This window comes from Callithrix jacchus, chromosome 9, assembly GCF_049354715.1.
Source record: "Callithrix jacchus isolate 240 chromosome 9, calJac240_pri, whole genome shotgun sequence".
NCBI lineage: Eukaryota > Metazoa > Chordata > Mammalia > Primates > Cebidae > Callithrix > Callithrix jacchus.
Genome location: NC_133510.1, coordinates 91,564,851 through 91,588,903, shown reverse-complemented (window position 1 = coordinate 91,588,903; position 24,053 = coordinate 91,564,851). Strand labels below are relative to the sequence as shown.

At 33.9% G+C, this 24,053-nt stretch overlaps 1 protein-coding gene across 3 annotated transcripts in view; it reads right to left on the bottom strand.

Annotated features, from left to right (window-relative positions):
• Window positions 1–373: 373 nt before the first annotated feature.
• Window positions 374–24,053, bottom strand: part of ATP2B1 (ATPase plasma membrane Ca2+ transporting 1) — a 117,139-nt gene continuing 93,459 nt past the window's right edge. The window contains exons 17-26 of one of the 3 annotated variants that reach the window (XM_078337030.1): window positions 23,135–23,314; window positions 22,375–22,462; window positions 21,844–21,950; window positions 16,126–16,317; window positions 15,683–15,896; window positions 15,012–15,223; window positions 13,286–13,393; window positions 11,295–11,477; window positions 10,757–10,910; window positions 374–3,627 (exon numbers count right to left, since the gene is read on the bottom strand). In XM_078337030.1, coding sequence (XP_078193156.1) covers window positions 3,602–3,627; window positions 10,757–10,910; window positions 11,295–11,477; window positions 13,286–13,393; window positions 15,012–15,223; window positions 15,683–15,896; window positions 16,126–16,317; window positions 21,844–21,950; window positions 22,375–22,462; window positions 23,135–23,314 — 1,464 coding nt within the window. In that variant the 3' untranslated portion in view covers window positions 374–3,601. The remainder of the gene's footprint in view (window positions 3,628–10,756; window positions 10,911–11,294; window positions 11,478–13,285; window positions 13,394–15,011; window positions 15,224–15,682; window positions 15,897–16,125; window positions 16,318–21,843; window positions 21,951–22,374; window positions 22,463–23,134; window positions 23,315–24,053) is intronic. The other 2 variants (XM_078337028.1, XM_078337029.1) reach the window with 2 other exon arrangements.

The following is a 24,053-nucleotide window of genomic DNA, read 5'->3' as shown; positions in this document are numbered from 1 at the left end:
TTTTACCATAGAGTTAATTCAGATAACTGTTATTGGCAAGTATAGATAATTTAATAGAAAAAAAAATAAAGCTCTTACATGTAATGTGAAAAACTAATCTGTTCTAAAACCAGATTACACTCTCACAGACTGCAGAAATGATCTATTGTGCTATAACAGTTGAGGACAGTGGGTAGGAGAGTAGGGACAATGTACCCACTTCTCGTTTTAGTGGCAAGATCATGTATATTATTAGAACAGTGATTCACTGTAACACGACCATAACATTTCAAGTACATTATAGAATTTTCGATTAATTTTAAATTTCAAGTAGAAAAAAGTAATTCCAAAATATTTTCAAATCAGTATCAATATTCAAAAAGTTCAGTCCCCATTCAGAAACAGATAAACAGTATATTTATTAAATGAGTTAAGACAAATAAACTTTACAAATAGACAAATAATAAAAGGCTCAGTGGCTAAAATAGATGGTAAGCATCATTGAAAGAAATCAACACCATCACGGTATCTCAGTTGGCTTACACGTGTAAAAAGAAATTTTCAAAGAGCAATTTCACAGAAATGAAGCCAGTTTTTTTCTTATAAACAAATCACCAATTCTTGGTTCAAAACTGACATCTGTTATGAAAATTACCATATCACATATTTGTAAGATGACAAGGAGTAACTCATCTTCAAAGTGCAAGTAAGTCTATTTACAACCACAAAAAAGGCAATGATGAAGAGAAAAGGATTTTTTAAAAATATACAAAGATTAAAAACATTTGGGATGCAAAATTAAACAATTTTTTGGTTAGAGGATAAAAGAGAAAAAGTGATTGAATTACAGATTTCAGCTATACATACTATATGATGGGATCCAAGATCTTTAACAGCTTGCTTGCATTTTTTTTCCTACTTACATAATGCTCTGGAAATTTCTGGTAGAAATTACAGTGTCTCAAAGAGAGAAATAAACACTAAGCATGTCTTGCTACTACTTCATGGATGTCGTAAGACCTGTTTATGAATTAGAGTTGGTGTAGAAAGCCATTGCCTTGAGTTGAAAAACGAATACTGTAAAAGCTCAATACAAATCCTCCAAAGCACATGCACTTCTAAATCTTTTGGTAATTACATTCATATTTAAGCATAACCAAAATAAAAAAGAAACCTGAAAACATTTCCCTTTTCTCTATTCCCTATGCCTTGTGGGCTCTCCAGTTGATAGGGTCAATTATTAGAGTTGAAAGGGTTCTTCAAGATAGTCCGCCACCCTTATATAGGGTAAATAATTTTCCCAAGATCATGCAGCACATTAATTGCAAAACCAAGACTAGAAACCAGGTCTTGACTTCTAGCCTAATTAATATGCTTTCCAGCATATCATGCTACCTCTTTTTTTACAGTATGATTTACTATAAATACCTGATGAATAAATGTACAATTACAAATGCTGACAGAGCCAATGTGTTTCTAAGACTTGCAGAGGATTACTGCAAAGATTTGATGGAGAGAAAAAGATTTTCCCCACCCACCAAAAATATCAAGCACCATCAACTAAATGTTTCTTTGCTGGGTCAGCACTCTCAGTTATCCTAGTAGTCCTCGTAAACTTTATGTCAGCCTGAGGATTGTATATCTTGTGAAATCTGGGCCCTAACACATGCCAGTTTCTAAAGGTTAAAGACAGAGGCAAAAAAGGGAAGAATGTTGACAAAGGAAAGAAAAAGAGAGCTAAAGAATCCAATTGGCTTAGAAATGGGCATTCTAGCATATGGTTAATTACTGCATCTAAATATATCATTTTAGAACTTTTTCATGCAATCTCATTTTATCTAATCTGTTATTTGGCCACGTAAGAATTAAAATAAACGTATCAAAGACAATGGTGGTCATTATTACCTTTTTTTTTTTTTTTTTCACCTGTGAGGCTAGTTTAGACAAACTAAATTCTACTAAGAGTTTGTCAAATGGCAAAATTGTGTTAATTTTCTTAATCTGATTCTATCAGATTACCAGCAAGGAATTTAAGCGGTACTTCATGGGGCTGTTACCATCTTGAAATTCATTCCAATTGTGGTCAAAGAGAACAGACTAATGCACTATATATGCGGAATTGAGAAAAGAAGCTGAAATGTCTTTTAAAAAAACATTGCCATAAATTTATTTAATAAAAGGGCATATTTATTTATGTTTACAAACAAGTTTCAAAAACAAAAGAAAAACATGTATGCTTCTACTTATTAACCTTTTTCAAAATGTCAACAGCCCTCATGCTGTGTGAAGGTCTCTAAAGATTAGAAAAATCAATACAGTTCACTCACAGTTCACCAAGACATCACTGAACTAACATGTTTAGACAAAACAAAAAGGACTAGGGTTCTCTTGTAGTTTGATAGTTTGATTTAATTTGATTTGCCTGAAATAACAAAAGCATTTCAAGCATCTTTCATTGTGTAGTTGATGTCCTGCATTAAACAATCTACTAAATTCTGAACAAAAGGTTATTAGCAAGTTTTCAAAAATTTTAAAAATTAAACAGTTGCTTCAAAACCATTAAGTAGTAAATGTATTTAAGAAACTAATTAGGACAGATGTCATAACTTCATTAGAACACCACTGCTCAGGTTTTTTTGTTTTGTTTTGTTTTTTCATTTTTTTTAAACAAAGCATTAGTGTTATCTATTTGGCTATTAGTATTAGCAATTTATCTACAATATTTAACAAGGTAAATTGTAGGCAAAAATTTAGTACAGTTTCAATAGAAACACCCCCTTTTTTTTTTCCTGAAAATACAGCAGTATTTGAAGGACTAATTTTTCTCTGCATCAGTTATAAGGAAGCTTCCCATCTATGAACAGGAACAGAAAAAGTATCTACAAACCTTGTAAACAGATCTGTATCATTTATAAACATAAATAATCCAAATTATTAACAGCCAACAGCAGAAATTAAAGTATCAATTCAATGATCCAGGGCTCTTTGTCTTGCCCAGCTTTATTCCTCCCTCTCTCCCATCCAGGGCTGAGATAAACTAAAGCTCTGCTAATACACTGTTAAGGACCATGCCTGGGTACTACTGATGATCCATGGGTCACTTACGCTTAGTTACTGTTTATCTGTCAGTTCATTTCTCCCACCCCCCAAAAAGCACCCTCAGTCTGGCAGAAAGCTTTGCTTTTTTTTAAAAAAATAAATCTACATTCGTACAAGTGTGTCTTCTGTTGAAGTCCAAAGACAAGAATACTAGCTTGTCCATCACAATATGTGAAAAGACCCAGTTTCAATTTGTTTCTTTACAATGCAGCTAGTGTGTTAACATTCAGCTTACAATCAGAGTGATGTTTCCAAACTATGCAGTGGGCTTCCTGGGGATGAAGAGGTAGCAGACTTGTTCATTTCTATTGTAAGGTGAATTCCACTGTCAACAGCATTGTTATTTTTGTTGGGAGAGGGTGGAGGACTGGAGTTACGTTTTGTAGGAGCATCATCTTCAGCATCAGTGTCATCAATAAGGGGGATATGAGGCTCTGAATCTTCTATCCTAAACTCAGGATGTGTCATAAAGTTGTGAATCGAGCTTCTTGATTCCGGTTTTTCTAACCCTTCATATAAAGAACTACGAAATGCATTCACCACTCGAATCTGTAAATATCAGAAAACACAGAAAGATGTCAGTACACTATTAACAACTTAAAAATGGTTCATTTATGAGTTTGAATCCACAAACAGCTAGGTATGAGTGAATCATATTTGCATGTAATGCAGTGGAACTTGCAATACACTGTAAAAAAAATGAATATTTTAGTAAGACACTACAGAACAACAAAACCACATACTCTTAAGAATTAAGAGGTATAGAATTCAAAGTAATATTAAGAAAATCTCATTGTCATTGGCTAAAAATTTAATAGCCATTTTATAGGATTTTTTTCCCTAAAAGAACAAAATCAAACAAAAAAAAACAAAACAAAAACTTAATCATACACAAGCTTAGCTGATTTTTAAAAAAATAAAAAGAATGTATTTTGAAAATAATTCAAATAATTTAAACAAAATCAAGCACAAAGGGTTACTATATATCATGCTAGGAATTAGGGTGTCACCGACTATGAAAAAGCCAAGCAAATATAAGCTGAATGCCACAATGAACTCACATCTACCCAACTACTCCCCCTTCATTAAAAATAAAAATAAGAACAAAACCCAAATAAATGTCTATAAAATGCCATTAAACAGCTATAAATATTTGAGTATATGCCATTTGTCTATCACTGTCTATAAAGTGTGTTTTTCTCTGTAACAGATTAAAACTTAAATCAATTACTACAGTTATCTAGAAGAAATAGATCAAAAACAAAAACAAATCCTTTGGGATTCTTCTGTGAAAAATTCCCCAAGAATACATAAAGTATTAAAAGTTTTCTAGTCTTTTCACCCCTAAACAGACAGATCAACATATTCATCTTCCTTCTCAGTCTGCTGTATAAATGAAAAAGGTTAACGAGTAATCAAAAACATCAGTGCACACACTGACATTAAGTGCTATTAACCCAAGCACCATTCAGATGTAGGAAAAAAAAGGACAAAAGCTAAGTAGTTGAGCACTTACTATGTATCAATTCAAATACAGTGTTTGCTTTTGCTTTGATTCTAATAAATCCTATTTCGTAATAAAGATACCATTTACTCATCATTAAGAGAAGTAAATAACACTTTGACATTCTAGAAAAAAAGATGCAGTCACCAAATTCATCTAGTAAGACAGCAATAATGAATAAATTAATACATTTCTTCAAATGAACATGTAAATGCATTTAAAAAATGTACTATAGAGTTCAGGGCCATGCATCCACTTCTCATCTCACCTTCAAGTTGTCTTTCCTTATTTGCCAAGCCCTATTTGTAAGCTGCTTTAGTCCATATTCACTTAGCCCTTTATATAGAGAGTACAGCACAGTCAACTGAGAAATACAAAAGCAAAATGTCTGGATATAAATTCCAGCTCTGCCACTTACTACCTGAGGAACATTAGTCAAACAGGTTTCTTCAACTATAAAATGGGAAATACTAATAGTATTTGCCTTACGGGGTTGTTGTGGTAGATTAAATTCGTTAGCGCACTACAAACTTAAAACAGTGTTAGGTCACAAGTATTGAGGCCAGTCAGGGCTTCTTGAACTGTAATGTGCATATAAATTAGCTGGGAATCTTCTTAAAACACAGATTCTGATTCAGCAGGGGCCTGAGGTCCTGCATTTCTAACACCCTCCAAGGTGATGCTGAAGCTGCTGGTCCATGATCCACACTTGGAGCAGTAAGCATCTACTCTATAATGTCTTGCAACTTTATCATCTTTTATAATTCCATTCTATTCAATTGCCTGTACTTTAGTTCCTTAATTCGACTGATGAACAGCAGCATATTTATTTTCAATTTCTTTTATTGCTCTTGTTCTCCTTCCCCTTTACTAAGATGTAAAGTGTTTTACATGTGGAATGTAAACAATGCTTGCAAAATATAACATTATAGTAATTCAATATTTTATTGTGAAGTCTTAAAATTCACATTTTATACATGTGCACATTTAGCAAGTATCCTGACTGTCCTAATAACAAACTGTAAAGCTTAAAAAACAAAAAGATAACTTCCTAAAAAAAGAATTGTCGATAGCAGCCCATAGGCAAGGAGGAGCATGCAATTTGGAAGATCAGCCAGCAAACTTGATCGGTGGTGAGAACTATTCAAGACAACCCTGAAACTGTTGCTTATTTGACAAGATTGCTGATGCTGCTACTATTGAAGATAGAACAACAGTTAAGCTTTCTGTGTATGTGTGTTTTCTGTCTTTCTTTCTTTGTAACCAGTCTGGGTATAAAAGTGAGCAGAGAAAAATCAAGGAGGAAATAAATCTACTTTTAAAACATGTTAATTTTGGAAAATACTAGAGCTCAGAAGAAAGGTGTGAACTTAAAGATTTGAGAGTTAGTGAATCTCTAAGAGGGGCAGAGTGTAAAGGTGAGGACAACAAGTGTATGTGCACATACAATTAAACACATACACCAGTGGCAGGCAAAGTCAGATGAAATTCCTTCTTAGCAAGTTTTCAGTTCTGGCAAGATTCTTCCTATCTGAAGAATTTATTAAAACAATATTAGAGATTTTTTTTTTTCTAACCACTTCATATATAATAAAACTGTGCAACAGAGAGGATGGGCAGCTGACTTATTAAGGAACTCTTAATTAGTGGTAAAGAGTCTTAAAACCTAGATTTCTGGGCTAATTCCAGGTTCATCGGAAGTCAAGAAAAGAAAAAAACAAACATTTACTTTATCACTAACTTCACTAGAATAAAACATTCCATAAGGTTAAGGTTAATGCTTCCTTTGTCTGACTCATCTATGTAAGCCACATAACTGGTTAGTTTCAGAGCATTACAAGAACAGCTCAGCAATGCTCCAAAGCAATTCAATTTTCAAAGAACAGTTCTCGAGATACATACAATAAAACTCAGATTAACCAGAAATCATCGAACCAGATTTGTTTTACTTTCTACTTATAAAGAACAGAAGAAAGTCCTCTCGACTAAGGCATGACACTGAGCTGGCTTACACTTTCTCTGATCTTTATTACTTCCTGTATGTAAAATTCTCACAGTACAGTAAACTGTGAGGAAAAGAATAATTTTGCGCACAATACTTTAGGTAGGAAGGAAACTACCTACATAAATTATTAATACCATAAATAATTCAATTTAAGTATAAATGTAAGTAAACTTAATTACATGCTTTTGAAAATCCAAGCCTATTTATTTTATCCAGTTTTAAAATTCAATTCCTATTTATTATCTACTTAAATCTACTCTGTGCAACATAATTATACCCTCCAAAATTATGAGAATTAAGAAAAATTCAGTAATTCCCATGTCCAAAATATTCTGTAAAAGTAAATTATTCAACAGAGGAAAAAACCCAAAAAATATTGCATGAAGCATATATGGTAAGCAAAAAAACTGAAGTGATTATCATAATTATGAAGTAATTTTAAGAAACTGAAAATGATCAAGGTAAACAATATATGAAATATAATAAAAACAAGACCATGAACCTACAAAACCAATTTTTCTAAATACCATCCTAACTTCTGATAGCAGAAAATAACACTGTTTACTGCCCAAAACACTGTACAAAAGAGAGAGCTCTAAAATACTAATCAAAAGCCAATACATCTTATCTTCTACAACAAATTGCCCACTTCTGAAATTTGTTTTCATTATTACTTTTCTATGTGCACTAAGTTAAACAATTATAATGGTACAGTAGAAGATACTTTGCAACCAGAAAAAATTCTAGACTGTTTACCAAAGTTGGGTACTTGAATATTAAATTTTCTCAAAAGGAGAACCACCTGTGTAATGTTTTATCTATCTGGAACAGGAGTTGGCAAACTTTTTCTGTAAAGTGCAAGGCAACAAAATATTTTAGGCTTTGTGAGCCATACAATCTGTCACAATTATACAACTCTGCCCTTGTAGTGAAAAATTTGCCACAGGTAATACTTAAATGAATGGGCAAGGCTGCATTCCAATAAGAACTTATTTCCAAAAACAGGCAACAGGCTCGATTTGGCCCACAAGCTGTAGTTTGCTGACCCTTCACCTAGAAAACAAAATTTTCTCTCAATTTCTAATTTACAGGAAGCTACAGTAATTTATTTAGGGGGAAAAAAAATCTAATGGTAAAGACTGATATAAAAACGAAAAACAAAAAAACTATAGAATGTTTTCTCTAGAGACCTGTCAGAGTAAAGATATGACTGATAAATGAAAGGAAAAAGTATCTTCAGAGATGTTTTGAGTCTAGCGTTTGACAAAGTCAAAACGGATTATTTCTTCCATTTTAGCACCCAATAAAGGTCAAAGAAATTTGACATCACAGGTTATTTCTAAAACTATTCCATATTAGCACAGAAATACAGTCATCAAATGAAACCTTTCATTAAATATATTAAAATAATTCTATATATTGGCTGATATTCGGTATCACCTAAGACAATGCTCCACCAATAAGGCTGAAATACGTTTATGGTTAACAGCAACATAATTACTGCAACTCTTAGTGTATAATGACAACTGTATTAACAAGATATGATTTAGTCTCTGGATAACTCCAAGAACACAGGACACAGAATAAAGAAGTAACTATCTCAAACCTTGATAAAGCAACAATTACAAACCTTCCTTTGCCACTCTCTTAAGTGTATCTTTACTTCCTGAAGTATCTGCTTCCCTAGCCACATGGGTCCAGAAACAGTTTCATATGTAACTGTACATCAGAAAAAAAGAGCCTGCAGTGGAAGTGCGGGGGGGTGTGTGTGTGTATATATATGTCTACCTGTCTATCTTAAAGCAGTTCATGATTGCTTTGATATTTAATATGAAGTTTGGAACACAATGAGAAATACAGTAAGCACAGTATAGCTAAAGTATACTGACATCCCTACAAATGAAAAAAACAATTACTTAAAATATTATTAAATGAAAATGAATAGAATACACACCACCCATGAGATAAGCTTGTCAAAAAAGTTGTATATGAAGTTAGTCAGTAGAAAACAATCAGACAAATCTGGAATGCAGAACCCTTTATAAGACAATTCACCTGGATTCTTCAAAGTCTGTCATGAAAAATGGAGATAGGGAATGAATCCAGGTTAGTTACTAGACTCATAACACACATACTGTCAATATTCTGGGGACAACTAGAGAAATCTGAATACAAACGGTTAGATAATATGGTATCAATGTTAAATTTATTGGATGTGATAATAAAGTATGATTATATATGAATATTTTTAGGTACATGCTATAGTATTTAGGGATAAAATGCCATGGTATCTGCCATTTTCAAATGGCTAGAAAAAAGTATATATTAATATACAAAAAGATAGTGCCATAAAATATTAAGTGGTAAATCCAGGTGAATATTTTCATATATTAATTTTTCGACTTGTTTATAGGTTTAAAATTTTTCAAATTTAAAATTTTGAGGGAAGGAGGTCTATCAGGATAAAGTCTTAGCTTGGCTCCTTCTTGTGGGGTATAAACAGACACTTTCCATTTCAGCATCCCTTAGTTTATTCTTCCTGTAAGACCAGACTATAATCACTGAGGCCTCAACTGGTGAATTCTATCAAGGGTCATCCTTTCTAGGGTAAGCTAAGGACTCTGTTATGACAGCGTGTGTTTTACTACCATGTAGAAATTTCTAACTATTTGTTTTTTTTCTTTACTAGACTGAAGGTTCTGGAGATTCTAGCATAGCTCTGACATATGGTAGGCCTTCCATAAACGATTGTGGAACATTTACCATCTACGGCTAGGTAGTAAGAAGCTCTAGAGAGAGAGGCATAGTTTGAAATCCATAGATACAGGGAGGAAGAGGCATTTCTACTGTACCAGGCATAAGGCCAGGCAATTTACAGTTACCATTTTATTCAAGTAGGTAATTTTTAAAAGGAAGAGTTCTAGCTGTCCCTGTACTTAAATTAAGTATCTTAATGTTAGAGGGTAACTTAGAACATTTGTGTGCACTTTACGTCATGTGGCCTCTGCTTATTAGCTGTAGACAAGTTATTTAAATTCTAAGGTAGTTTTCATACCTGTAAAGCAGGGACAGTTCTTACTCTGCCTGTTTCACAACATTTTTAAAAATACCAAATGAAAATTACTTAAGCAAACAGGGAACAAATAGGCATTAAGTAAAATGTCTGAACTGTTTTTTTTTTCCCTTAATTCATCCTCTTTCTAGCTTCCCAAGGTTCCTCTAGTCTTTCACCAGCTAGAGACTAGATAGGTCTCTGCTCACTTCAAGACTAACCTTAGGTATCTCAATAAATTTTTGGGGTGAGGCTGGGTTTACATCTTTAATGCCTCCAATATATTGAGAATACACCATGAATTCTCAGTAAGAATTACAGCTTTAGGCTTTTAGAAAGTTTGCTATTTACTAAAAACCTGAAACAAAATGTTATTTTAGTAAATTATTGAAAATTACGGTATTTATAGGTTCAACAATAGTATACTTTTCCTACTTCTGCTGAAACTTAACAGAACATTTCTTATCTATGATGCAATTTTAACCAAATTGACTATACAAATGGAAAAACAAAGCCACCCCAAATCAAAAATACCACAGAAACTTTTTAAGTTTACACAATGATTTCCCTCCAACCACCCCCCAATCAAGCCTCCCCCCAGCCCTAAAAAAAACGTTCAGGTTAAGAAGGCAAGCAACCATAATGAAAACTTGTCTTGAGGCTACTAACTAAATTTCCAAACTGGACAAAAGTCAAAATGCTAAGTTCATTCTTAGCTTTGAAAATGCAATTTCCTGGTTCTGTCAGATGAGTTTCAAATCACATGCTTCTAGGAACCATGCAGTATAAACAGGCTGGAAGGCATATACTCAAAAATTTATAGTAGTTTCACAAGTTCTAAGCTACAATTTTATTCCCCATATTAACTATCAGAGTTAACACAGAGACAAGCTCACAGATTGCATCTAATCTTTGGTTGCAATTGTTCCACCTGTTATCTAGCCCTCTAAGAAATAAAACAACAACGACAACACTTTGAGGTCTCAATCCACTTTACGAAAAGAAAGCTTTATGAAAAAGCCTGAACAATGAATTCAAACATTAAGGAGAAAATGAGAAACGTTAGGTGTGTGAAGTAGGAAATGTTAATTTCATGCACTTAGGAACACACACTCACACCCCACAGTAGTAGAAGCAGTAGAAGAGGAAAACACTACATGTGTAGGGGTAGAAATATTTGTTACATCATGATGCTGGCTGGCGATGGAGGGTTGCCGCCTTAGAGCCCCCTGAATGGAACTTCCACTCTGGAAAGCATTCACTACATCCATCTGCAAGGAATCAAGAGATTGTGACAGCTTGCTCAGCAAGAGAGAGAGAGAGAGAACAAGAGAAAGGACCATTCCATCTATCAACATATAAAAAGTAAAGAAAAAGGCACTTTTTACAGAGCAGATAAATAGGCAAGAATAGCATTTTGAGATGAAGTAGGGGGTGGGGGAGCTATGAAAAAAGGAGCTTAGGGGCATATAGACACATTCTTTCATAATAAGTTAAAACTTTCACTCATTCCAGGCACCAGTGCTACTTTTCAAGGAATACAATGTGGGTTGGGAAGGCTAGAGAGGAAGTTTAACGAGCACACTCTAACCTCCTCCCCAGGTCAAAAAGCCCTGGCTCCCATCATCTCTCCTACCTCTCTACCAGGCCCATACCTGTGTTTGGATTCTGTTCAGACCTCTAAACCACAAGATTTGGCCACGCCGCAACTCCCTTTCAGCGTGATCAATCTCTTCAACATCCTCTGCTAATTCCTCCTCAGGTATTTCTTCCTTTTGTGTTCCATGACCAGCTTCTTTGAGGAATTTTAAACGGCTAGTTGGAATTGTTGAAATAAGCTACAACACAGGGGAATGAACTTAGAAATAAATCATATCAAGGAGAGGTAAGCTGATCAATTGTAATACTAAAGGTATTAAAAGTGGTGAGAGTATTCCGACTATCTTTACCAATGAAGTAACGAGATCCTGGTGATTAGCCTTTCTCTCCCAGAGCAAAATATATTCTTCTCTTAGCTACACCAAAGATTTGAGTTTGAAGGATAAAAAGTTTTCCTAAATGGAAATTAACCCGATTACATTTTTCACATTTTCATCAGGACATTCAAGACAGTACTCTGTAAAACCATGCTCTGATGTATGTATTTAAACTCCTATTATACTTATTTTGAATACAATGAAAATGGCAGGTGGTCTTATCAGGTGCAAAACAAGTTTATAATCATTAATGCTGTCAGAGTTCAATGAGAAAAAAAATTTTAAAAATCATCAAGGTTACACTGAAAATAATTTTTTTAAGTAATTTTAAAAAATGCAACAGTTTAAAATTAGGTTAGTACTGATTGATTACACCAGACAAAAACAGATGCCCCAGAAAACACAAAGGATATAAGAAACACCAATACACATGTATTAGCTTATGTGTTAAAATTCATTCTCTAAGGCAGCAGTTGGGTTTATCAGAGAGAACCAAGCATGTAGTCAGCTATAGAATTCTGCTTGGAGAATTCTAGTCCAACCAACTCATTTCACCAAGGTGAGGTCTCCTGACCACCAAAGCCAGTGCTTATTCTACCATGATACACTTAAAAATGAGCAGACAGTGTCAACTAGACAATAACTTGAGCCTTGTGGGTATATATGCTGCACTGAATTTCCTCTTCCTCAAACTGGCCAGATTATCAGAAAACACTATGAAATAATCACAATGATAATCAAAAAGGAAATATGGGCCAAGTATGGGTCCTACTTAAAAGATGATCTCTATTAATGAGGTATTCAAAATGGTTAAGAACCCTCAGGACCTAGAAACATAATTAAGAAAAAGAAGAGACAAAAAGATATAAAGATTGAGCTAAATTTAAGAAAAACCTGAAAGTCTGGTTTCACTGATTTGCAGAATGACAATAAATTAGGTCACACAAATTATATGTTGTGATTATATTAACCTTCACTTATGAAAATGTTAGTATAGATTTTCTATAACTGAGTTTTATAGTAATAATAATGGGCTTAAAATGAACAATGCATAAATCATTATCAATTATATTTAAAAAACAACAACATGCATTTGCGAGTAAGCTGCCTATAGTAAACATGAGGTATATCTCTTATTTCAGGCACTTTATATATACACTGTTAAGGCTATTCCATTCAAATCTAAAATGTCATTTTGTGACCCCTTTTTCTAAGTAACATTATTCTTATGAAAACACGCTCTTAGTAAAGCTCAGTTTTTCCTATGCCGTATATTGGATTAAATTACAGAACAAAATGATGAAGTATATGTACTTTTTACGTTTTTGAAAAAAACTTCATTCTGAAAATGTAAAAATAGGTTATAGAGTAAAAGATAACAGATATTAGCATCCCAACCAATTATAAACACATCATTTTTAATAACTGCTAAGAAACCTGTTCTAAAAAACAAGTTAAGATAGCATTTTACAGTATAGGCATAATTGTAATAAACAAGTGACATAATGAAACTAATAAAACATTAAAAAACTTGTTTTTGAATTCCCTCTCTTTTTAATCACCATGTTAACTATTTAGAATCAAGTAATGAAACTGATTAAAGAAAATAAACATTAGAAATTAAAAAAAAAATCACTTTAGGTTTAAACAAAAACTGATAAGATTTTTACCTGGCCCCAGAGTAAGGTTCCCATTCCTAGGAATATTGACCATAGCCACTGTTCTATTGAAAGTTCTGAACAACTGAAAGGTTTTCCACCAAACTGCACAATTATTATCTGGAGGAATAATCAAGAGTAAATTTACTTAAATTTAAATATTCACATACTCTAGAAAATACCAAATATATGTCCTTTAAAACAAGGTGAACAATCACTATTCTGATAAAGTGTATTAGTCACAACTGAAAATAAAACAACTGAAATAGACCTTTCCTCTTTCCCCTCCAGGCCACCTTCCCTCTTAAAAAAGACAAATGAAATAAAGTAGAATCTCTGTCCAATATTTTTAATGCATACTTATTTCATGTTTAAATTATGCTTACTAAAAAGTAAAATTCTTATGACCCACAAGGATAACTTTCCCCTGTATTTAGTACAATTCTTCAAATAATTAATTTATGCCTTTCTCAAAATACAGAACTCTTTTGTAGAAAATACCGTATGTTAATGAAAAAATACGCAATCCTTTTAAAATTCCACATAGCTGTTTATTTCTAGTTAACATTTAGATATGTTAAGATAAATACAAACAGACTGGAAGAGAAGAAAGGCAACTTGCAAAGTTCTATGAAATACGAGCTAACTCAGGTGAGATGATCTCAGATTTGCTCTCCTTTATGAAGTGAGTGAGGCCTGATGATGAACATAAATTCATAGTACAGTGCTTATCCTCTGCTCATTATTCTGAAAGACCTAAAACAGTGTGCATGAAAATATTAAGAGAAGTAACTGGAGTTGGGTATGGTGACTCATAACTGTAATTCTAGCACTTTTGGAGGCAGAGGTGAGAGGACTGCTTGAGCCTAGGAGTTCAAAGACCAGCCTAGGCAACATAGCAAGATCCCATCTTAATTAAAAAAATAAATAAGTAAAAAAATATATTTTTAAAAAAGAATCAAATAACAATATTCACCCTCCTGTGATAGAGTCTGATAGGCCTCTCTTTGATATGGCAGTTAAGTAGCTCCCAAATATTAAAACCAAAAACAATTTTGGTAGTTAACATCTTAAAACATTAAAGTTACAATTCCACTCTTTTGAGCTCTAGTTTATCCAAATTCTAGCGATTTTTACTTCTCAGTTCCACTATTTTTTAAGTTAATTTGTATACTTGTAAAGATAGATTTCTAACTGCTTTGTTAGTGGCCCAATTAGATTATAACTGATTTGACAGTCAGGCCTGGATTTTAATAGAGATATAAAACTGAAATAATTTTCTTTTATAAATCAAGAAAATAATGAGCATCAAAAGAGTTCAATATTTTTTTGTATAAGTGATCTTAATTTTGTTTAAGTTTGAACTTTGTCTTTTTTTTGTGTAATGTGGGATGTAAAAAGAATATTAAGGTACTAGGGAAACTATTAAGGTACTGGGGAAACTTATGGTACTGGGGAAACAATGTGATTGGCTGATTTTGTTTCCTAAGAAATAATAATCTTTCACTTTAGAGTTGGAAGAAATAAAGCAGTTTATCTAGTTGGTTGTGGCATTTACTTCTAAGAACAAGAGATTCAGTTCCCATATTCTTTATACCTTAAATTACCATGATACTATAGATGTCACCAAGGCAATAGTTCCATACATGTTCCACACAAGTGATTGCTAGAACGAGCTATTTACCTACTATCTCCCATATAACAGTCAAATTTGGAACTCTCTTTTCCAGTTACCCACCTGTACCACAAAAGTGCCTAAAACAATTGTGCAGAAGATGGCATTGTTAAAGATTCCTTCAAATACATTTCTTTCACCATGAATTTTCCGGGCATTTATTTCGTTGAAAAGTTGCATCAGCACAAAGGTATTAAAAACAATAGTATAATGTTCTGAAGGAGGAGCATGCAAAGGAGCATTTCTTCCACTATCAATGTCAAAAAACTTTTCTCCTGAAAGAATTAAAAATTACTATTTTGTAATTTCATACCAAATAACATTTCAAGGAAGTATACAAAATAAAACTTAGCTAGACCTTTTATTTTATCTGGAATGGCAGCATGGAAGAAGCTGGAAGAAACCTGGGATTACATAGTACAACTCTCTTGTTTTTTAGACAAGGAAACAGAAGTTCCCAAAACTATGGTGATAATCTCAAGATTATATATCTAAGTTAGTGGCAGAGCCAGGATAAGATATCAAAACTTTTTATTCTCCTCTCACTATTTATCTTATTGTCTCCCCAAATTTACTAAGCACTGACTGGTAAAGAAGAAGAAATTAAGGATAAATGGGAAATCAGGAACAGAACCTAGACTTTTGAAAATTTATAACATTATAACATCTTGGATGATTAGCTTGGAAAAGAAACAATTTACTGAAGCTTTATGTATTAGACACTGAATTCTTACCAGCAAATAAGAGTGTAAAGACTACTACAAGTTGATAGAATGCATGACCCAAAATATTCTTCATCATTGTACGTGAGATGAGAGGCTTATTTCTACCATAAGGTTTCCGAAGCAAGAGAGACTCAGTGGGTGGTTCCGTTGCCAGAGCCAGGGAAGCGAGCGTATCCATTATGAGGTTTACCCACAGCATCTGCACAGCCTTAAGCGGTGAGTCCTAGAAAAGACAGGTTTCCTAATAGACATTCACAACTACTCAGGGACTCAGCAATTCTCAGGATGCCTTTAGGATTTAAAAACTTGAGAAACAGAACAGGATAATATTTTTATATAAACTAACCTAAAATATTAAGCTTTAGCTTAAATATTAAGTATTTTAAAAAGGCATTTTACATACTTTTTAAAATTTAAAGTAAACAAGTTTTAATAGACAAATCATCACCTACTTGAGTAATACAGGCGCCCGTAAAAGCAACAATCACTGCTACTACATTAACAGTAAGTTGGAACTGAAGGAATTTTGAGATGCTGTCATAGACATTTCTTCCCCACATAACTGCTTTAACAATGCTTGTAAAGTTGTCATCTGTGAGAATAATATCAGATGCTTCTTTAGCTACATCAGTTCCAGCAATACCCTGTTAAAAAAATTTTTGGGAATTAGACTAAATGTTTTAAGTATAAATTTCAAAGAGTCAAAAAAATACACAATTAATAAAGTTTACCACTATACTTAAATTATATTGACTTAAATTTATGCTAAAAGAAGGTAACAGCATTCTTCTAAGATATTGCTAAGAAAGACATTCTGGTTTAGCAGAAATCAAAGACTGAAGCATTAAAAATAAGGTTCAAGTTGGGTTAAAAATGGAGGAATGAACAAAGACATGACCCAAGTTCCTTCCAAAAGCCACACAAAAAGGTATATATTAATAAAAAGCAAACGAACTTTATGAAGACAAAGTTAGAGGAAAAGGAGACTCTACAAAAAAAAAATTAAAACCCCACAAAACCTTAGAGGCTAGAAAGCAGAGAGCAAAATGGTAAGTAACTTAGCAAACATAAGAAAGCTGAATCCTAATCCAATGATGGAGAGAGTAGAAGTAGTGCCCTTTTCCCCCACAACAGAATCCTCCTATACAGCTCTGGACTTGGCAGTTTAAGGTGGCACTGGAAGTAGGGGTGAAGGTAGGAACAAAAGGAAGATTTCTTAAAAGTCTACTGAAGATGCATTTAGAAGCTTCAAACTAATAACAATGTCATCAACAGGAGAATGGAGTAGATGAATAAATTGTGGATTAATAAAATGAGTGAACTACAACTATATTCAATATAACTTATCTCACAAACATAATGCTGAATAAAGAAGATGAACTCAACATATAATGTATGATTCTTCTGTACAAAGTTCAAAACCAGGCAAAAGTAATAATCTTCAGGATACTGGTTATCTTTGCAGAGAGATAAGACAGTAATTAGAAGGGAGTAGGATTCACTAAAAAATTATGAAAAGCTTAACCTCATGAAGCCTGCTATGGGCTGAAAGTGTTCCCAAAATTCATGTGTTGGAAACGTAATCTCTAATCAGCAACGTGGAGACATGGAAACTCAAGAGGTGATTTCATAATTTCTGCCCTCATGTATGGATTAATGTCATTATGTCGGGAGTGGCTTCGCTATCAAGAGTGAATTCGTTATAAAGGTGAGTTTGACTGATCCCCTCTTGCTTTTGTGCTCACTTGTGGTGCTCTTTCACTTCTCCCATGACATAATGCAGCATGAAGGCCTTCCCAAGATGCTGGCACCTTGCTCTTGGACTTACTCACCTCCAGAACCTCAAGTCAAAGAAACTTTTATTGTTTATGAATTACTAAGTCCTAGATATTGTTATAGCAATACAAAATGGACTAAGACAAACCCTTTCTCAGGAAGTAGCTGAAGGAGATGACTGCACCAAATAAGGGAGTAAACCAAAGAAGATGATACCACCAAATTCACAAAGTACAAGATCCAACACAAAGGAGAGAGAAAGAAAATCCTCAGGTATGGAGACCAAAAAGACAGTTGTGCAGCAAGAGCAGCAAAGAGCAAGTGCAGATTAAGGCACGTTGAAAGATGCTGAGAGAGATCTCTCTTAGAAACTGAAACTGGTGAGAGTGCTAAAGGTCTCTGATGTATGGAACAGAGAACTTGGAGATGAATTTGTGTTAAGTACATACAAAAATTAAGCCAAAAAACTCCAAACAAACAAAATAAAAACTAAAAGAAAGCCAGCAAAGGACAACAAATTATAGGGAATGTAAAAAGTTGTTTAAGGAAGGAAAAGTAATTACAGTAGACCACATAAGTTGAAACAGCATTTACAGTCACAGTAAGGACTGAATATTGATTGAACCTAAATTATGATATAATTCTACAGGCAATGATGGAATAGGTAGTGAGCATGAAGGTATATGGAGTGAATGTGGTGAGGATACCTGTGTCTATGTGCCTGTGAAAGAACTAAGTCCTCATTTTCATTAATGAAAGTCAGTAGTTAATGCCTTATATTTAAAAAAAAAAAATCAAAAAGCACCAGAATCATGAGATTTAGAGATATAAAGGCACATAACTAAAGAAAAGAAGCAGCTAAACAGTTTCCTTTGGGAGCCAAAATTTGGTATGTGGTAGGGGACTTGGTATTAAGTCTTACAGAACTACCTGACCTTTTAAATGCTATGCATACATTATTTTGATAAACATGAAGTTCAAATAAAACCTCTCAAAATATTCAATGAAAGAACAATCTTATTTTAGAATCTTAGTCTCCAGCTCCCAATGTGAATATTTTACTTTTGATGTCCCACATTTTTTTTTTTTTTTGAGATAGAGTCTTGCTTTGTCACCCAGGCTGGAGTGCAGTGGTGTGATCTCAGCTCACTGCCACCTCTGCCTCCTGGGTTCAAGGATTTCTCCTGCCTCAGCCTCCTGAGTGGCTAGGATTACAGGTGCACACCACCATGCCCAGCTGTTTTGTATTTTTAGGAGAGACAGGGTTTACCATGTTGGCCAGGCTCCAGAGATCCACTCCTGTTCTCAAGAGATTCACCCACGCTGGTCTTTCAAAGTGATGGAGTTACAGGCATGAGCCACTGTGCCCAGCCAATGCCCCACATATTTAACACTTAAGCTCAATGAGATTTCTCGATTTTCATCATACCCATATTATACAAATGCAAATCTCACCATTCCCTTGCTCAAAATCCTTAACATTTCTAAAAGTAACTCTACAGTGTTAATGGGTATTCAAATAAAAACTAGTTCCATGATGAAACAAGTCTGGAAAACTTTGAATCACAAAAGGTTAAACTGCTTTTTAAAAATGAGCTTTTATGACTAATATGATATTGCATATTATCTCTAAACTTATTTTACTCATTCAGAAGTAGGCTTGGCAAATGTTAATCTATAGGATAAAAGAAAAAAATTCCTTATCTTGGCATTCAAGGCCTTTTCATGTGCCTCCCTCTGAATCCTTCTAGCTTCTATATTTCATTACAGCGCCACAATCTTTTCTAGTTAGGTGGAACAACTTGTACATAATTCACTGATAAATGAGGGCCTCTTGGTTCCTGGTTCTGCTCCTTCCCTCAGCTAAAATGGCACCTCTTCCAGAAAACCTTTCCCAGTCTCTACAGGTAGAGTCGAGGACTTCTTCCTGAGATACTTGTCACTATCCTGTGATTATTTCCATGTGCAGTGAATCTTTAGGAGGCAGCAACTCTTCACTTCTAATGTTTCTGGACTGGAATACTGAACACAGCCTCTTAATATTTGGAGTCCCACATTAATCCAAAGAAAGTTTAAAATAAAGTATTTTAATTACCTTAGGTTTTATTACCATAGTGTATTTGATTATTGGATTATACCACGACATTCAGTCTTTGATGATAGCAGTATCTCTATAGATGGTTAACTAATTTTTGGTAAGAATACTATCATGTGACAAGGATTCTCTCCTTTAATCAAACCTTGCTATGTAAATAACTGTTATACTGTATTGTTTAGGGAATCACGACAAGAAAAAAAGTCTGCATATGTTCACTACACATGCAATCATCCATATTTTTGTCCTCAATATTTTCGATCCAGTTGGTTGATTCCGTGATGCAGAATCCATGTATACAAAGGGCTGAAGGTATAAGCAGAACATGCACTTTATCTATAGATCAACAGATCAAGAAAATACGCTCTAAAATGCTATATCTGCCTGAAAAATAAGAAATACATTTAGAAAGAACTAATCAATAGCAATTTCTTGTAGCTAAAAAAAACTCCAATATGTTTGTCTTTAAGTTTTATCTGAACAAATGCAAAACTAAATTCAAGCTTAAATAAGAGTAGTTACAAGTCCAAGGCACTAAGCACTTAGTTTCTCTATGTTTTTGAACTAATTTTATTTATTTATTTATTTGAGACAGAGTCTCGCTCTGTCACCTAGGCTGGAGTGCAGTGGTGTTATCTTGGCTCACTGTAGCCTGTGCCTCCTAGGTTCAAGTGATTCTCATGCCTCAGCCTCCCTAGTAGCTGGGATTACAGGTGTATGCGCCACCACACCCAGCTAATTCTTGTATCTTCTTTTTTTAGTAGAGATGGGGGTTTTGCCATGTTGGTCAGGCTATTGAACTCCTGACCTAATGTGACCCATCCACCTCAGCCTCCCAAAGTGCTAGTATTACAGGCATGAGCCACCATGGCCAGACTCTTTTTGAACTAAATTTAGATTTTTGATGTTATCATTCAAAAAAAAAGTTGTACAATTGAGCCTAAAACCGTCAAGAGTTAAAAAAAAAACATGAACCAACCAGCCATTGTACTGTTTTTGTTTGCATTATTATATTTACTTGCATTTATTTAAAGCCCATTTTATTGGTCTTGATTCAAGTTTTGGGAGGAAAGCTTTTTTAATTTTAAAATGCATTTTACATAACTTTCTCTGGTCAGCTGTCGGATTGTAAATAGCAGTAAGAATCCTGCAAGAGCAGCAGTGAGTGATCCTTTGTTCCTAAAGGGAATGAACCTGTTTGCCTAGAGCAAAAGGAAGAGCACTTAATTACTCAATATACCTCTTCAGTTATGCATCACACGACTTCAGAAGGCCTACCAATGCAGCTGCCAACCATTTAAATTTGGGATGGGGTAGGGTGGGGATCTTTGGATTCATTACTTTTAATTGAGGGAAATTTACCTATAATTTCCTTTCCCCATCTCTTTCACTCCTCTTGAAAGGCTGCCACCATGGTGGATCTTCTAAATTTCTATTTTAGCAGCAAAATATCAGGGGGACAAATTATGCAAATAAACATTTGTACACAAAAACAATCTCTCATCTGAAAAACTTAGGGCCAGATTATGATTCAGAAGAATTCAGTCTCTAACAGTTTGGAAAGATAATGATACATATAACCTTATACCTTAATTTTCCAAAGAGCTTAGCACCCCATAAATATCACATTAAAATCTCCACAATGGTTATGAATATTCACACTAAGTAGGACAAATAGTCTCACATCAGTTCAGAACAAATTTTGCAATCAAACGAGTCTGCTGCAAAATTTTAGGTAAAAAATTTCAGTTTCCTGATAGTTCTGGATTTGAGAATTGTGATTATGAACCAGTATTTTCCAAAAATAAAATAAAACTAGAAGAAAATAAAATACTTAAATTGAGGACTTTGGGGGAAATAAGTAGGTAGGCTTTTTTTAATCAAAAAAGATTATAAAATGATGGTATTCAATTACTTTTTAAATAACTGAAGAGTAATTGAGTGATGAATGGAGGAGTCTCAATTATATTTTTAAATACACAACTGTTCTAAGCCTGTGTCTTGCTTAAAAGGATTGTTAAAAGGTTCAGATAAGATGACAGACATTAAAAAATTTAACAGACACAAAGTCAACATACAATATTATTAAATTGTTCAAAAGAAATAATCTAGTCAGATTTCATGGCATCAAATAAAGCTAATGCATAAACTAATTAGACTTATAAACCAATTTAGGCTTATTAATTATCCCTCAAACTAATCTTGAGGGACAGTGTTTAAAATCCATAGTAATTTAGTCAACAAACAAACAAACCAGCCAGGAAATTACATTTGGATATCTGAATGAGTAAATTCTTACCATTGCAAATCCAACATCTGCTTTCTTTAGTGCTGGGCCATCATTTGTACCATCACCAGTTACAGCTACAACCTGGCGTTGGTCTGAGACAGTGCTGTCAATTATACCTTAAATACAAGTACATATTTGTGTTATAAATGCATTAGTCTTTAATAAGATGATTCTGAAGAATATCCTGACTAGTTGGTTTTATGGACTCAAGGTTAAAAATAAACAAACAAACATAGAAATGGAAGCTGCTCAGATGTTGGAGAACCTACTTCAGAAACTATGGGTATATTCAGAGCAATATCCTGTTTTAAACACTTAAGATAAACACAGTTTACCTAAGATATCAAAGGAAATGATTTCCTTTAGATTTTATTCCTTTAGATTTCCACTTAGATTTTATTCCTTTAGATTTCCACTTAGATTTTATTAAGACAGATGATATCCATGACTCAATCTAATATTCATCATGTATTACTAGTTTAGGAAGCAGAACACATTTCTGTATTAAGAAATTGTGAAATAACTGAAAAATCCACTTACCTTTAACCAGTGTATGCTTATCAGTAGGAGATGATCTTGCAAGTACTCGAAGCTTTGGCCAAATCTTGTCTATCCTCTCTTGCTCAATCTATAAATGTTTAAAAAAGTTAAAATATGCCCAAAACTAGTTTCCTAAATCCTAATTAGCTATCTGGCATATTTATCAGTAGCTCTCCAAGTATGGTTCACAGAACAATACCATCAGAAACTCCTGGGAATTTGTTAGAAATGTGAATTCTTGGGCAGGGACCCAGATCTATCTTAGCAAGTACTCTAGGGCAGGCCCAGCAATCTATGTTTTAATAATTTTTCTAGGTGACTTTGATGCATACTCAAGTTTAAACGCCACTGTTTTATACATAAGATCCAATTTTAAAAATCTCCCTACTGCCTTATGAAAATAGAACTTCCTTAATTTAGCCTAAGTTGCTCAGAGAATTTGGGGTTCCCTTTTATAAAATATTCTCCAGATAAGCCCTTCTGACCCATCTCCCATTACTCCCTTATACATACTGAACTGAAATTGGCCTAGATTCACTGCCACTACCTTCATATAGCATTCATATAGCAAGATGTGCTCAATTCCTTTAGGACCAATTTCTTTATTATTTCTCTCTTTTATCCCTTAGACTAGTATTTTGTTTCCTAAAGGTTATTTCATGCATGGGGCCTAACATAGTGCATATTCAATATGTGTTTGTTGAATTAAATTCCTAATATATTAAAATCTGTCAACTAAAAAAAATAAATAAATCTTTACCTCTCCTTTTTCATTTCGTATTCTTCTGTTAAAATCTTTACCTTCTAGGCACAGAAAATCTTCCCCAGGATGTAAAATACCACATTTGGTAGCAATGGCCCGAGCAGTATTAATATTATCACCAGTGACCATCCGCACAGTAATTCCAGCCCTCTGACACTTTTTAATTGCATCTGGTACCTGGTTTACATAGAAAAAAATATATTACAAAATTAAATTGGTATTTCTAGAGGAAAAAGTATTTCACTGCACACAAGTACATTATTTTATAGTCCCCAAATGATGACAATGCTACAATGACTTAATGATACTGATTGATTTCATTTCCAATACTCAGTACTTCTTGAACTATTTTCAATAATCTCTTTCCAATTCCACTGCCAGGCTTAGCTCAGGCTTCGTTTTCAATTATTACCTACTAATTTGCTTGCAGTATTTATTTACAGCAGGCTTTTTAAAGCACCATTTCCCCCTAACAACCATTAGGCAATTCTTTTCTGGTTGGCTTTCAAACTTTCTGGTTTTACCACCCAGAGGACACCAGAGTAAGATGTTGGTATTCTTTTGTTTAGGGTTAAGGGTGGCTCACAATCCATATCTTTTAAGAGTTACCTTACTTACTCTCATACCTTAAATTTCCATCTAATTCCATCATATTCTAAATGACTCTCGAATCTACATCCTGCCCCTACCTCACTGTAGGAGGATTAATAATTCCACCTGAAAAGTGGGTATCATGTTTCCTTTACCTATTTCCACCTGAAAAGCGAAACATTTCCTTTTCCTATCTAGCAGAAACGTAACAGTCACCGGTACCACCTCTTTCATCTTCCTTATCCTACATCCTTAGAAGGCAGTAAATCCCATGGATCCCACCTCAAACTTGCCCTGCATCATGGCTCTATTGCTTGTTGCCCAA